This window comes from Nannospalax galili, unplaced genomic scaffold (genome assembly GCF_000622305.1).
Source record: "Nannospalax galili isolate Female #2095 unplaced genomic scaffold, S.galili_v1.0 scaffold255, whole genome shotgun sequence".
Taxonomy (NCBI): domain Eukaryota; kingdom Metazoa; phylum Chordata; class Mammalia; order Rodentia; family Spalacidae; genus Nannospalax; species Nannospalax galili.
The window spans coordinates 5039152-5056427 of record NW_008338999.1 but is presented as its reverse complement, the minus strand read 5'-3'; the positions used below and the strand labels follow the sequence as shown (position 1 = coordinate 5056427).

At 37.8% G+C, this 17276-nt stretch overlaps 1 protein-coding gene across 4 annotated transcripts in view; it reads right to left on the bottom strand.

The window, feature by feature from the left end:
* Snx7 (sorting nexin 7) overlaps positions 1–17276 on the bottom strand; it is a 104640-nt gene that overhangs the window by 72932 nt on the left and 14432 nt on the right. For all 4 annotated transcript variants that reach the window (XM_029563836.1, XM_008833684.2, XM_029563834.1 and 1 more), the window contains exons 2-4: positions 6004–6186; positions 2434–2544; positions 1368–1532 (exon numbers count right to left, since the gene is read on the bottom strand). In XM_029563836.1, the coding sequence (XP_029419696.1) occupies positions 1368–1532; positions 2434–2544; positions 6004–6186 (459 nt within the window). The remainder of the gene's footprint in view (positions 1–1367; positions 1533–2433; positions 2545–6003; positions 6187–17276) is intronic.

Genomic DNA, 17276 nt, shown 5'->3' with positions numbered 1-17276 from the left:
ACTATGTTAAAAAAAATAAAAATAAAAATAAATTAAAAAAAATATATATATATATCAAAAACTACTGAATCCTATACTCTAAAAAGTGAGCTATATGTATGTGCATTGTATCTCAATAAAACAGTTTAAAACACACACACAAAAAATACTATTTGTGAATAAATAATAACAGGTCCAGTCACTGATCAGACAACCCATCTATCTAACAGTGCAGACACCTTACCAGAGGCAACAAACGTGGTACATGGCAAACTGTTACTACAATTGCTGACTTAGTATGTTCTGGGCACTATGCGCACACTATGCCCTACGGAATGTTTCTAGCAGCTTCTGAAGCTCTGGAGTCAGGCTACAGAGAGCTCCCAGAGAGCACTATATGTCAAGGCTGACATGAACCACTCTTCAGTTGGTTTCTACCACCCTGGCAACATCCGAGAGATGGAAAATTCAAGTTTGGTTCAGTATTTGCTTGACAATGACCCTATGTCTGCCTATTCTCTTTCTTATAGAGATATAGCTTCATAAAAGAAAACAGAATACCAAGTTTCTATTTTAGAAATAATGCTACCCACCATCATCGATCATTCAAGGAAAAGTAAGGAGATGATTTTTATCTATCCATCCATTCATCCGTCTATCCATCCATTCATCCATCCATCCATCCATCCAATTATTCATCCATCCATCTCCTTAATAATGACTTATCTTCACTTATAATAGTCCTGATTAGTACTCAAAATAATGTCAATATAAACATAATTGGAGGCTAGGGAGATGGTTCAGTGGGTAAATCACTTGTTACATAATCATGAGGATCTGAGTTTGAATTCCTAGAATGCATGTGAAGCCAGGATCGACAGCAGGAGACTGTCATCTCAGGGTTCCTATAGTGAGATAAGAGGTGGAAACATGAGAATTCCCAGGAGCTCAAGGGCCAGCTCGCCTAGCACATGCAGCAGCAAGCAGCAAGGCTACTCTAACTCAAATAAGGTGGAAGGTTAGGACCGACACCCAAGGTTGTCTTCTGACTTACAGATGTGTACATTGGCATATGTGTATTCACACTCACATACAAGAACAGTCACATACACATACAAACACACACAACAGAAACATACTTATGTTTGTTCAGTATTGAGTACATATGTAAAAAGCATGTGTATGTGAGGAAGACATGAGGTTCCTGTGTTGATTTGACACAGGAGTTAAACCTGAAGGCTCTCTCTCCAGTGTTTTTGGAACAATTAATTAAAACACTTCAATTCAAGGACACTATTGCCTAATTTGCAAGTAAGAAAGAAGAAGCATACAATCAGTTACACACAGGGATACTAACAGATCCTATGAGTACAAACCAAATCATTTACCCAGGCTTGTGCGGTGAGGAAAACCTTGAAGTCTTCATTAAACGTTAAAGTTGGATGATCAGCAATTCTGTTCAAAAATTTATGCAGTGCCTTCCTGCGGGTCTCAATGAAGTCATCGTTGAAACGCTCTACCATTCCTTTCACTATAAACTTTTCTGGCAATGGCTAAAAGCAAAATAAAAAACAATAGCTATCTGAGGACACAGCAATATGAGAGTGGAATACTGTGGTGTGAGGATGGACACAAGAAGAGAAGGAGATGGGGAAACAAGGTATAAAAGTGACGGAGAGCAGCAACCAGAGAGCGTAAGGATGCTGGTACTTTGTATGTCTATTTTTAAAGAAAATATAATACTATTTTGGGGGAGGATATTTTTGAGATAAGGTCTCCCTGTAGCCCCAGCTGCTTGGAACTCGCTATGTAGACCAGATTTTCCTTGATCTCATCTCACAGAGATCCACCTGCCTCCACCATCCAACTGCTCGAATTAAAGTACCTGGTTTATAGCACTTTTTTGGTCTTTTTGAGACAGGGTCTTCCTGTAGCCCCAGGTGGCCTGGTCTTGAACTCACAGAGATCCACCTGCCTCTGCCTACTGAGCACTGGGATTAAAGGTGTGTGCCAATACTTTTTATAGAAACTATCTCAGGGCCAGAGAGACAGTTCAGCTGGTAAAGGCATATGCTGTCAAGTCTGAAAAAGAGAGTTCCATCTTTAGGACCCAAAATATGGACAGAGAAATGACTCCTGCAAGTTGTCCTCTGACCTCCATATCTGTGCCATAGCACACCTCTGCCCACACAAACAAGCACATACACATAATAAATGTGATTTTTTTAAGTACAAAGGCTGAATTGGAAAAAAATTTTCCATATTATAATAGTTAAAAAAACTAAACTATACTTAGATGAAAGGTTTATAAGTAAATCTTACTAAGATACATGAATTACAGTGACTTTAAATGTTTAATATTATATTTGAGACATTCTGAAAGACTCAAGAACGAATAGAAAAATAATGACTATTCCATAAAAATCAAACAAACCCACAACATTACAAACTTACGGGAATAATCAGAGTGGGATATGCTTCTTCCAGTTTCCCCTTCAACCAAAGGAAATCTTGATAGCGTCTCCTGACTTCAAATTCACTGGAATCAAATTCCCCACGCGATGTCTGAGGAAAACAGGAGCACAGAATAGAGAAGACATGTGCTTACTGCTATTTCAGACACTAAGAAAAAACAAGGGTCTCTAAGAAAGATTCAATCCTAATTATTCAGTGTTTGTCAGCCTGTATGTTTCTTTCTTCCAGTCATCTATTCATGTACCACATGAAATTAAGCAAACTTTCCTGTATTTCCAGAAAGAAAGCAAACACCATGCTTAAATTTGAAGTCCAAACTGAAAAAATCTGTCTTACAACAACCATCTGCCTTCCACAAGATTTCAACTACTATTATCTCTGGAATGACTTTCTCGCCTAGGGAGAAAGTGTGTTCTGAATGTAGGTTTCCAATAGAATTCTTTTCTAAACATGATTAGAATTCAGAATTTGAGGAAAGTCCTATTTTTACAATTTGGAAAATAACCTGAACATAACTGAGAAAAAAAGTTTACTTGGAATTTGCTCAAATGAATTGATTTCACTAAATTTGCTTTTGCTATGTAAAATGCTAACATTTTGCACAGTGCTTTTGTCACTGTTTTTTTTTAAATGTAATTAATGGATATTTGATGTGAAATTTTTTCTATCATTTCTCAAGTTTTATTTTGAGCTATGTGCCTAAACTCTCAAAATTTTAGCAAGTACATTAAGCTATCCGTTCTTAGTAAATCAAAGTCCATGCCAACACATATGCCAAGGACATGGGTTCAATATTAACCTCATATCTACTGCCTGAATCTCAGGCCAAAAACAAAAATAGAGTTTCTCTAATGCATACTTAATGCCATGAGAAAATAACCACTTTCCCCAATACCACAGTTCACTGCATTTTTTCAGATTATGAATTATATACAGTAATATTTAGGTTGAGATTTTCCTGGAGGAGTAATGATAGAACAACATACTGCAGCTATATTCCACCATCACCACATTAACAACCACCCACAGAGATGAACCAACTATAAAATTAAGCAGTTCAAATCATAAAATACAATTTTAATTGTCGGTAAATTGTCAATAAGATCATGAAAGCTATACATCCTAAACTTTATTTCCTTAATGTATATATTTAAAATATGAAGTATATCTCAGTAAAATATGTTCTTTTTGGTAGGAAAAGGGTTCATTAGATGCAGAAGCCTAAGAAACTAAATGTTCATAAATCACGACAAAAATGTATTCTGTAAAATGATACATGGCATGGAAGTAGTAAAAAACAGAAAATCTAAATCTAGCAGAAACACAGTTTAATTATACATATATTAGGTGTTATATGTACATATGTATGCAGATACATAACTCTTGCTTATATACATACACACACAAATTGTGCATTAGAGTATCTCACTCACTGACTTACTGTGCAACCCCTTGCACAGGCACTATGTTAGGGTTCACCACCAACTTTCCAAACAACAAACTCCTGGAACTAATAAGAAACTATGCATTCAAGAAAAGGGTGGTGGAAACTGATTCAGCTATGTGTGTCCTCAACCATTTCCAACTCTTCAGTAAACAAAACAATTTGTTAAAAAAGTTCAGCGAGCCGGGCGTGGTGGTGCATGGCTTTAATCCCAGCACTTGGGAGGCAGAGGCAGGTGGATCTCTGTGAGTTCGAGGCCAGCCTGGTCTACATAGTAAGTTCCAGGACAGCCAGGGCTACAGGGAGACCACAAAAAAGACAAAAAAAAAAAAAAAAAAAAAAAAAAAAAAAAAAAAAAGTTCAGCGAGATGCTATGAAATCAAATCAAGGAATTAGTTGATTCTGTCCTCCTCACTCTGTCAGACTTAAAAGAATTTTCTAATATACAACAGCAGTCGAGGAAGAAAACAGAGAAGTTCAAGTCTGGGGATAATACTTGACGTCTTCCAACTACGAGACCTTATACTACTCCTGAAGAAATGATGAGGATAAAAGTCATGGTCCTCTGAGTCTTGACAACGACTGCTTTCTCCAGTGCAGACAATGGAATCCTCACATCTAAAGCAGCAATGCTTTGTCATTAGAAGACAAACGAAAGCTTCCAGACTCTAAGTCACTGAGTTTGCTGACAGGTCTCCAACTTAGATGAACACATATTCTACAAAGTTCCTTTGGACTTCCAATAATACTTCTAATCTAGGGTGCTGTTTTCCTTGGGCATAATATTATAAATGGTGGTTAATTTTTACACGTGACTCTAAAAGAACAGGAACTTGAAGTTTATCACTAACAGATTCCTGTGACACATACTCCAAAATTCATTCAACAAACATGGCCTTTGATGCAGGGCAAACAGCTATTCTAAGCTCTGAAGGTTTACAAAGCTGTTTTGAATGAAGACGATTCCTAATAACCCAGCCAATAAAGAACATTAACCTCTACCTATGTGAGTAGGCATTTGATGTATGCACTTTTAGGAACCACAGTGAGCAGCACTGTGGAACCTCTGCTAGAAGACAGGACTACAGAGGCAGTTCAGAATCTTTCAGCTATAAGAGATGTACTTCCACATTTATGACCCAGGCAGGTGTAGGATGAGACTTCATTAACAAGATATTTAACTTGTAAACTGAATTCATAGACACTCTTTAATAAAGGACTTAAAACATCGATTATACTTTGTTTTGTCTGGCATCAACTGTGTTTGTTTTTTTTTAAAGGATTATAGACTTAGTTTCTGTATCTACTTTTCTTGTGTTATTGAAAAAACATTTCATGTGCAAATTACAGTGGTCACTTGTTCCTGTCTGAGAAATAAATTATATTACACTTTGCAATCTTCAGAAGAATTACGACTATAAAATGTCATGCATATGCTGTTTTTATTTGTTCTCTATATTAGAAACAAAATGGTTTTCTTTTCCAAAGGCACTCATTTATTGGTTTGTTTGTTTGTTTGTTTGTTTATTGTGTTTCTTTTGAGATAAGATCTCATTATGTAGCCCAAGCTGTTCTTGAACCCATTCTATAGCCCATGATAGCCTCGAACTAGAGTTTGTCCTGCCTCAACCTCCCAAGGCTGGGATCCCAGTAATGCATCACTACATATGACTATTTGTAATATATATATATTGGTCTTTTTGAAATAGGGTCTCCCTGTAGCCCCAGCTGGCCTGGAACTCACTATGCAGACCAGGCTGGCTTTGAACTCACAGAGATGCACCTGCCTCTGCCTCCCAAGTGCTGGGATTAAAGGTGTGGGCCACCACGCCCTGCAACTATTTGTAGTATTTCATGTAAAACACAAATAGTCTTATTCTTAGAAATACAACTAAATAAAAGACCTCTTATGAAGTCAATTTACATATCAAACTTCAAATGAACCAACTAAAGAGTAGATAAAATGCAATGTCTCACCCCAAATTACTTTAAAAATAAGTCAGTGCAACTGATTCAATAATACTGAATTGTAATGACCAATAAGCATTTCCTTACAAGTTCAAAGAGAGCAATGATAGTCAAGAAAATGCTCACTCAACATTTACCTTAGTTACAATCCTGTAAGTAATGAAAGTTTCGATTGTGGTAACATGGCTTTCAGGTTCATCAACTGTAATGAAGAGATCCTTTAAATCTGGCTCATCTTCAAACTTGATTTGGTTTATCATTGATAAAGGGGATGTTGGCATCATAGGGCTGAAGGAGCTCATGTCCATCAAGGAGGCATCCTAAGGAATAGAGCATTAAAAAGATTAATATCTGGGGGCTGGAGAGATGGCTCAGTGGTTCAGAGCACTGGCTGCTCCTGAAGAAGACCCAGATTCGGTTCCCAACACCCATATGGCTATGAACAGTCATCTGTAATTCCAGTTCCAGGAGATATGATGCCTTCTTCTGACCCCCACGGATCCTGCATGCACATGGTACACTTACCTACATGCAGGTAAAACACACACATAAAATAAAAATTAATTAATTAATTTAAAAAATTAACATCAGGGACTGAGGATATGCCTCAGTCAGTTAACGGCCTGCTGCATAACCACAGGGACCTGAGTTCAGATACCCAGCACCCACATAAAAGTCAGTGTGGCGCTATACATCTGTAATTCCAAGACAGGGAAGCACAGGCAGGTAGCTCTCTCTGGAGCTCACTGGGCAGCCCGTCTAGTGGAACAGACAAGCTCCAGGTATAGTTAGAGACCTGTCTAAATGTTAAGGTGGAGAGCTATGGGGGAAGATATGCAGTATCAACCTCTGACCTCCATATGCATATACATACACACATGTATGCTCACCACCATACATGTGTACACACTCAAACACATACATATGCCACACACATAAACACATAATAATAATATCAAAAGAAAATTAGTGACAGCCTTCAATGTCTGAGATATTGCCAATACTAGAAAATATGGTAAAAACAAGAAGGGCTCCTGGACTTATGGCTAAATATGTATGGCAGGCATTTAATTATAATAAACATTCATTTTCAGTATGTACTTCCTCATAAACTCTCATCTTAAAAAAAAAGAGACAAGAGACAACAAAAAACAGCATAAGCTTGCAAGAATTCCTTGGATTTGAATGTTTGCATTTCCTCTAAAATCAAGCTGAAACAACCCTCAATTCAATAGTATTAAGAGATAAGGTATTTAGAAAATAGTTATGTCATGAAAGTAAAGATTTAGTACATAGCAATGATGGATTTATAAGAGTTGGAGGGAACTAACTAGCCACTTTTCAACCTCCTGCCTTCTTCCACAGAAGGACCCAGAAACAAGGCACCATCTTAGAAACAGAGTTCTCTTTCTTACACGCTAAGCGTGTCACCACCTTGACCTTGGGCTTTTAAGCTTCTAGAACAATGAAGAATCAATTCTTATTCATTACAAACAACCCATCCTCAGGCATTTCATATAGAGGCATAAATGAACTAGGAGAAACATAAAAAGAAGCACACACGTGCATGTGGATCAACACACACGTGCACCACATACTCACGAACACACATCTACACATGCATGCACACCACACTCAGAAAAAAGTTACAACTTCAAATTTTGCAATCTACTGCAGTAGCAGATGACTCTCCTATCCAATTTTGTAGATGAATGTCAGTGTCATCTCTAAGAAAATCTCCACACTCGAAGGGTGCAGGAAAAGGGGAGGGACCAGTCAAAATACAGACAGCAAAGCAGAGTCCTGCATTTCATAAGCAGAAGGTTTTCAGGACAGTGTGTGTTCCAGTCCATGTGTGGTACTTTCTCCAAGGACTTTCAATTCATTTTAAAGAAACTGAATATTTATGAACAAAAATATGAGTTCTGGGAAATACACATATGATGCACCCCCCATCATACATTCCATTTAGATGGAGATGCATGGATAGACAGAAATAGATGGGAACTCCTCCCAGAGTTCACACTTGCACTGATTAGGGTTAGTTTTTGTCAACTTGACATACCCTAGACATACCTAGGAAGGGGGAATCTCAGCTGAGGCATTTCTTCCATCAGACTAGCCTGTAGGCCTATCTTTGGAGCACTGTCTTGATTGATTGATAGCCAGGGTGGCTAGTGCTATACCTGGAAGGTGGGCCTGTGCTGTATAAGAAACATATCTGAGCAAGGCAGAAGAAGCAAGGCAGTAGGTAATGGTCCTCTGTGGTCTCCATTTACCTCATGCTTCCAAGATCCTGCCTTGCCTTCTCTTAATGATGTACTATAAGCTGCAAGCTGAAATAAACCTTTTCCTTCTCAGTTTGGTTTTGGTCAATGTTTTATCACAACAATGAAGAATCAAAGTAGGACAACATAAATGCCTCTTTTATTGTTTTTAAATTAGAATATATGCCACACTGGCAGCAACACTTTCTGAACAAAACGATGCACAGTTAGTGTGCAGCCAACATCTTCAGCAATGCTGGCTGATCATGGACACTTCATAAAGTATTTTATAAAGGAATAAGTCAATGATAACACTCCTGTTCATAGAGCAAATGAGGACCTAAGCTGTGGGACAGGAAGTATATGAGAGACATGAGTCCCTGCGACCTCCCATTCTAGTTTGACACTACATGGCCTATTTAGCTGTCTTCTTTTCCATATTTGTGACCCTTTTCTCCAGCAGTAAGAAGTCTGTCTTTCACTATTGAATACATCTACATATTGTTCAATCTCTTCTTACTAATTTTCCCATCAGCTGCCCCCTCAGCTCTGAGGACAGAGCCAAGACAGACTCATTTTCAATGGCAAATCTTGTTGGATGCCTCCTCAGCTTCAATCCCTCTGGACATTTCCTTGACCACACTCATCATAAATTCATTTGCCTTCAATTGCTTAGTTTTATTTATGTAAGATGAAAGCACACATCTGTAATCCCAGCATGTGGGGGGCTAAGGCAGAAGGCTTCCAGGATCTGGGGATCAAGACCAATCTGAGCTATATTAAGACACTGTTTGAAAATAAAACAAAAATAAAAGAAAGAGAAGAAATGAATAAGGAAGGACTACGTATATTTTAGCAAAAAATATTTTAAAAGAAAATATTCTATTTAACTTCATACACTGTCTCATTCATATACAAAGTTAAACAACACTGTCAACAAGATGTCTGAGTTATTTCTGTATTTGTACTAATGTTTTTTTTCTTACTTTTTTACCCATGTGAATCAAACATTTGTGTATTATTATCAAAAAAAAAAAAAAAAAAAGCCAGTTAACTGACACAACTAAATCTGGTGGACGAAAGCTCATTTAACATTAATAACAAAGTTGGCCAATCCTGAGTGGAAAAGAAGGCCCAAGCAGCTTCCAATGCAGTCTTTGATATCAACTAAACAGGTTGGATATTCAAACCACTAATACAGGCGTTTTAGAATAAAATAAGGAGTCAGACTTGATGATGTCCAAAATTTCTCACAGCATCAGATACATTAACCTAGTAAAACATAAAAAATAGATGAATAAAAGACTGAATAAAAAGTAGCATTTTTAAAAAGGAACTTTTGGGGGGTGGAGTCATGAAGTGGGGGTGAAGTCAAATATAGATTTGTTTTTCCTTCAAACCAAATCGATAAAAATGCTTTTGAGGAATCAATGCCATCAGAGCACTGTTCTAATGGCTCTTCCCACAAAACGTTTAGCTGTTCAAACTCTAACGCAGCAAGAAGAAATACCTACAACAGAAGAGGTTGCTATGGGACACAGTCACCACAGAGACAAGGGTAATCATGGCCCTTAATATAACGAAGGTGCAGGTTGCTGTAATCACATAAAGATCTGTGAAATGTAAACATTTAGACATGATTTGAACCAAGGAATAAATATCATAAAGTGATCAAAAGTAATTTTATTTTTTGACACTTATTTTTATTTTTACTTATGTGTATGCCTGTGTGTGGAAATATGTACAAGCAGTTGCAAGTGTCTGTGGATGCCAGAAGATAGTGTCAGATACCCTGGAGCTGGAGTTACAGGAGATTGTGAGCCACCTAATGTGAGTGTCAGGAACTGAACTTGGGGCCTCTGCAAGAGCAGCACATTCTTAACCATCTGGCCATCTCTCAAACCCAAAGGTGATGTTTTAAAAGTATATAAAATACTTGGAAAAAGTTTCATTTCATGTTATTAGACAAAATTAGTTCATAAAATCTGTGCCCAACTAGATTCCAATGTACATTACTAAATGCCTGATCAAGGAAAGGAAAGCAAGCGACATGGGAAAGAAGGGAAAGAGGGAACGAACTTAGAACTACACAGAAAAGCAAAGCTATTAACAGAAGGAATTTCAGATGTTGGGATACTTTTTAGTTCATATTTCTTCTATGTGACTTTCCACATTTTCCAAATATTCTAAAATAAATGCATTATTGTGTAATCAGAAATAGATGTTAAAGTTGCTGCAGAGAGAATTGTAGATGCTAATGTTCAGAGGTAGAAAGCATCATGATGATAAGTTAAGTGTCTAGGGCTAATTTGTCAGGACATCTTGGACTGTATGTGCTTTTCTTTTTTCTAACTCACCAAGGTTGCCATAATCCAATAAAAAAGAGAATTATCTAAAATTAAATATGTGATGATGATATAACAGAATCCTCAAAAGCCACTAACAGAACTTAGAACTTGCAAATAAATGTGCCATACACATGCACACAAATCTTTTAGAAACCATTTAATATAAATAGTAGTTTTCTAAACGGACAAATTTTAATTTGGTGGGCCAACGTCCTTTAAATTTCCCTGACATTGCATGCAACCCTGTGCTTTGGCACTCCGTCCTCACCCACTCTGTTCACCACAACCCACATCTTTTACTTACTACATAATTTAGTGTTCTATTTCTTCAGCTTAAAATGCACCCTTTTGTAGAGTGGGAACAATCTGCATTAATTTACAAAGGCTCACAATTCCAAAGAGTGTAGTGTGGTGTCATAAAATATGCTTCGATCTCTAGCAAAGGAAGAAAATTACAGACTGAAATTTAGCAACATGCAAGAGTTCAGTAGAAGGATTTCAATTGCTATGAATTACTTAACATTCCTAAAACCTAAAAAAAAAAACTACCCAGTGTTTTATATTCACTCCAAAAAAGAGAAAGAAAATATACTGACACTGCTTAAAAGATTTACATCAGATATGAATAATTGAAAAAAATAAGTGTTTAAGCGAAATCAAAGGAGCAATTAACCAAAAGGAACTCCATTTAACCTTTTGCAGTCGGTATTTCTCAGGAGAAATGGATCATTAATATTCGTTCTTCCAAACAATGCTCTCACCTCCACCATCTCTTTCCCCTTCCCTCTCCCTCTCCCTCTCCTTCTCTCTTGTTTGGAGACATTGTTATCTTACAGTCTTTTAAACACTGAAAAAAAAACATCTTTTAAATTTTTCCTCCAGACATTACAGCAGAGGAGAAATGATCTCTGTGATGAATCTCTGGTTGAGTCATATTTAATACCATTCACACAGTCAATATAGCGAAAACACAACCAAGTAAACTGAGGTCTGAATATTCAATAAAGAAGAGGTCCCAGTAGGTTGGAAAACTTAAGTGTTCTATTGTTTTTCCAAAGCAACAGTCCACTCCAAGGAAAACATTAAAGAACTTTACTAAAATGAGTCTATTAGAATGATAATAGAATTCATTGGCAAAATTACATACAAATTAAATGTAGTTTTTCCTGTTAATATTATTGGTTTATTAAACGTATTTGTTATAGGCCCAATTGTGTCCTCCAATCCCACATTTACCAAATTCATATGTTGAAGTCCTAACACCTAGTTTCTCAAAATGTGGCATTAAATGATGATATAATGTGTCAGTGTGTATGTGTCTGAGTATGCAAGTGTGTCTGTGCATGTATGGGTACATGTGCGAGGGATACACATGTGTTCGTGAGCATGAGGGTGTAAAGGCCAGAGGATGACCTGAGGTGCTGTTCCTCAGGAGCTGTCAACCTCCTTTGAGACAGGATCTCTCACTGGTCTAGTGCTCTTCAGGGAGGCTGTGCTGACTGGTGAGGGAGCACTAGGACCCAGGTATCCACCTGTCCTAGCGCTGCGCATGACAAAAGGCCCAGTCTTTTTCTTTTTTTTAATATTGATTTTGGGGATTGTTCTAGTTTGCTTTCTGATGCTGTGATAAAGGATAAAGCACTGATTAAAAACAACTTTGGCTGGGGAGGGCATTTCATATTACAGGTCGCAGTTCATCACTGAGGAAAGTCAGGGCAGGAACTCAAGGCAGGAACTCAAGACAGAAGCCTAGGGACAGGAACAGAAGCAGAGACCAAGAAGGAATGCTGTTTAGTAGCTGGCTTCCCCGGCCTGCTCAACCACCCCTCTAGTTCAACTCAGGCCCACCTGCCCAGGGATGTCACCACCCACAGTGGACTGGGCCCTCCTACATCAAATGGCAATGGAGAAAATGTCTCACAGACATGACCACAGGCCAATGTGATAGAGGAAATTCTTCACTGAGGTTCCTTCTTTCCAGGTGACACTGGTTTGTGCCAAGTTGCTAAAAACTAACCAGCAAAGGGATCAAACTTAGATCCTTGCACTTTACTGACTGAGTCATCTCCCCAGACCCCACAAGGTCTTAACAGAAGAAATTATGTTAAAATATGTATATTTGTATGAGGGAAATGACTCAGCAGTTAATAATGCATACTGCTCTCCCAGATAATTCAAGTTTGGATCCCAGCATCTAAGTCAGATGTCTTACAACCACCTGTAACTCCAACCCCAGGGGATCTAAAACCTTTCACCTCCATTGGCACCTGAACTCATATGCACATATCCACACACAGACACACACACATAATTAAAAATAGTAAAAAAATAAATCTTTAAAAATAAATTGAGTTCATTAATATGCTCCTCTAACAATAAAATTGATATCCTGGTAAAATGGGGACACTGGGCAAAGAAAACATATATAGAAAAAAACATTAAGAAAGACTAGCATAGCTATCCACAAGCCCTGCTGGGGGCCCTGAAATAGAGCCTTCCCTTGCAGCCCAAGACGGGAGCCTTGTTTTAAACTGGTTGCTTCCAGTATCTTCCAGAGCCTTGCTGTGACTGTATCACTTTTGCTGATGATGCCCAAGCTGTGAAACTTTGTTACAGCAACCCCAGCAAGCTAATACAGCATCTCTGCAACTACTTTCTGTACATAATAAAAGCCTGAGGATGGAGGTAAGAGTGGAAGGAAGATACCATAATATAATAAAATACTCATCCTTGCTCTCATTTTTTTGTAGGTGACTAATCAACTCCAGTAATAACACCCTGGAGGAGGTTTCTGCCTCCCTCCAAGGTTCCAAAGCTCTACTACTAAAATAAACAAAATCCACAATTGTAATGTAAAATGCATGAGCGCTTGTCAGTAATGGAATGCTCAGAAGATAAATGCTAAGACAAATAAATACATTCAAAGGTGAAATGGGACCTGAGACGGGACCGCTTTAGGAGGTGTCCTTTCTTAACATCTCCCACTAACACGCTACCCAGGAACATCTCATAAATATAACATGAATTGCTCTAATAATACTAAATCGCATCCACCATCTGCGCACAAATAGTGATTTTCTTTTTAACAAGTAGAGAGGGGGAAAAATCAATGTGAGAAGTATGATAAATCAGAATCCTGGCGTGAAAAGGCCACACGAGAAACACGTACATGGAGACATCTGGTAAAAAAGCAACTTCAAGTAAAAATTTGAGAAGCTGTGTTGTGAAGAGGGACACTCATCTTGATAGGTCTAAATTTAGGCTTACCAGCTGTGTTTTGGTTTACAAATCCTTCCAATCTGCCTGCTTATAATAATAATAATAATAAAAATAAATGAGAGGGGCCCACGGAACACTGTCAGAAATGTGACAGGATGGAATGCTGCCACTACCATTTTCTATAAAGGGGTGCACAACATTCTAATCTTGTTTGACATCATTTCCATTTCTCAGTACTGTATACATCCTCGCATGAATATACCAGAATTCATTCACCCATTCCTCAGTTTCTTTTCTTTCCTTAATTTTCTAACAGTGCCTTGAATGTGGTTGTATTTCCTCAGACTTTATGCACTACAGTTACACTCTGAACACAGATATTTTTACGTAATCTAACTTGACATAATTTTCCCTCCCAGAAAAAAAAAAGTTATATAATTATACCACTCATTGTCTTCTACCCAAGCTCATGCTGAATTTAATTGCTAATGTAATGATATTGAGAGGTGGTGAGATCTGGACTTTTCTGAAGTTTAATTTCTCACTTGCAATCTTTAGAATAGTCATGACTTAGCTGGGATCACAAAGGATTAAATCCTGAGTAAACTGCACTTTTTAATCTTTTTTTATTTATTATTACTGTGGGAGGGACTCATGTGTGGAGGTACGTGTGGAGGTCAGAAGATGACTTTTGGAGACTGGTTCTCTCCTCGTACCATGGGGTCTGGGTACTGAACTCAGGTCATCAGGCTTGAGCAGCAGCTCTGTTATCCACACAGCCCTCTCACTAGATTCCACACTACACTTATCAATGGATTCCTGTGGCTCTCACAGGATTAGATTAGTTCTCTAGAGAACAGGTTACTACAAGGTGACTCAGCTCTTTGTTCCCTTAGCTGTGCTGGCACATGCCCACTTGCCCTTCTCTTCTCCATCATGAGTTGAAGCAACATGAGATCCTCACTAAGTGTGGCTTCCTGATCTTGGATTAGCCATGAAGTTTTCTTTATACATCAGTCAGCCTCAGGTATTGCACCATAGCAACAGAAACAGATTCAGGAACAGTATATTAAAAGACAGTCTCTGCAATCTGGCAGAGCTGACCTCCATCCAACTGTAGGCACGTACCAGCTATGTGAACTTGTGTGCTTTTTAAAATTTCCATTTCTCAATTACAAGCTCTCAGAAAAGTCGTATTTTACCCTAAATCATAGAGGAGCAGAGAAGACTAAAAATAACTAATAATGTGATATATGCAATGTCTGCTTGAAGGCTTTATATGCATTATCATATACAGAGGAAGAATACAGACAGAAATACCATTACCAGGTCCTCTTTTATGCCTTGTTTTCCAGATGAGGAGATAGATCTAATAACTTGTCAACTGCTAAAGGCAACAACCAGGATTGTGTAAGGGACCCTGACAGGATCACCGAGAAGGAATAAAGTTGGCTCACTTCCTGCTTCTTCTTGGTCTCTGGCAGGAAGGCCTTATTTTAAACTCCAGTAGAGCCCCTTCGACTGACCTGCTTAGTCACAGAGTCCTGAATTTTGCAGCTTGCAGACGTGACCTATCAGCCTGCTCTTCTTTGTTTGTGGATCAATCAAAAATGAGGGGAGGGAAACCACTAAAACCCTTAAAACCCAGATTCTACCAGGGCCATTGGATTCTTGGTTTTTCGGGTCCCTCTCTACTTGTGGAAAGTTCCATCGTTTGTATGAATTCATGTATGTATGTGTGATTCTTTATGTGTATGAATATGATTCTGTATCTTTCAATAAAATTTTGCATGACTGGTGCTCTCTGTTGCCCTGAGGTTTGTCCTGCATTTTAATTCTTTAGCTGGCTGAGAAATGAGCCAAGCAGTACCCCTTTGGCTGATGATGCCAACATGCAACATTCTGACCACCCAGATGCTTAAATCAAACTTGCACCAAAACATGGTACTGGGGCTGGAGAGATGGCTCAGTGGTTAAGAACACTAACTGTTCTTGCAGAAGACCTGGGTTTGAATGCCAGCACCCACATGGCAGCTACCAACTGTCTGTAACGCCAGTCCCAGGGGATCCGACAGCCTCTTCTGACTTCCACGGGCATTGCATGCAATGAGTGTACTTACCTACATGCAGGCAATACACGCCTACACATAAAATAAAAATAATAAATAAAAATTTAAAAAAAGAAACAAAACAAAACAAAACAAAACATGGCACTATACCTGGGGGTCATCACTACTTTTAAATTTCCAGTTTCTCGTGGAATTAAATAGAACACTAAAGCAAGGCCTTTGATCAGGATATAGCTATGTAATAACACAACATCTGAGTAAGTACAAGGTGGCACTATGGGAAATAAGAGAAAGCTATAAACAAGAATGGATAAATTACAGATGAGGGGGTATGAACTACATAGTAATGAAAATTTGACTCCAGCTTCATGCAACAACTGGTATAAATCTCATCAACTACATTATCAGGAGAAAATAAGTCAGAAAAGAATTTTCACAGGATAGTGTCATTCTTAAAATTTCTAAACATGCAAGACCCCAAAATACCTGACTCCTTAAAGTATACTGTGCTAAGATACACACACTTCTATAAAAACCAAACAAGTATGGATTTTAGATAGCTTTTATTGAATCTATAATTACTATTTTGTAGTTAATTATTTCTATTAAACTCTGGAGATTTATACATACCAACAATATTCGATAACTATACATATATATGTTGAAAATAACACACTTGCCTCCCCCTATCTACAGGGATATTTTCCAAGATATTCTCCAGATGCCTGAAGGCACCATTGATATTTACTGAACCATATTTTAAAAAAATTAAGCAATAAATAGGGAATCATTTGGGGAAAGATGTATTGGAATGTGAAAATCTTGGGGTGCTTTTCCGTTATACTTTTTCTAAGTTGAAGGGTCATAGAAGCATATTTTACTCTCCTCTAACCAGGACTCTGCAAACATGGTTGTTAAGAGAACAGACAGGAACTATTTGGGCCATCTGGTCTCTGTTAAAATTTTCCAATGTGGCTATTACATTGTGAAAGTGGCTATATATGACATACAAATAAATACATGACCCTGCACTCTAATAAAGCTTTATTTACAAAAATGAGTCCAAACTTATATTAGAGATATTATATAGAGAGGTACATAATATATACATTGTCTATATTTCACATGCATGGAATGTCCTATAAAATTTGTATTTACTTACTTCTTGCCATGCTGAAACTGATCCACCAAGGCTGATATAAATGCTAGACCAGGACTCAGTCACTTAGCTAGCACAGAACCCATCCTCAAAGTTTCAAGATGGCATCCTCAAATAGGACAAGGATATGGGAATGATTACTTGAAAATGTCTACTAAGTTCCTTGAAATGTTTTCATGGAACTTACAAATAAAAAACTGTCCCAGGTTTATACTGAGTTCAATATTGTATAACTGTATTAATTCAACTGTGAACCTAAAAATTGACAGCCACTTTTGAAAGAGATGTATCCTTGCTCTGGAATGTGTTACTGAATATGTTAAAGCTGTAATGAAATGCTTCTTCTAA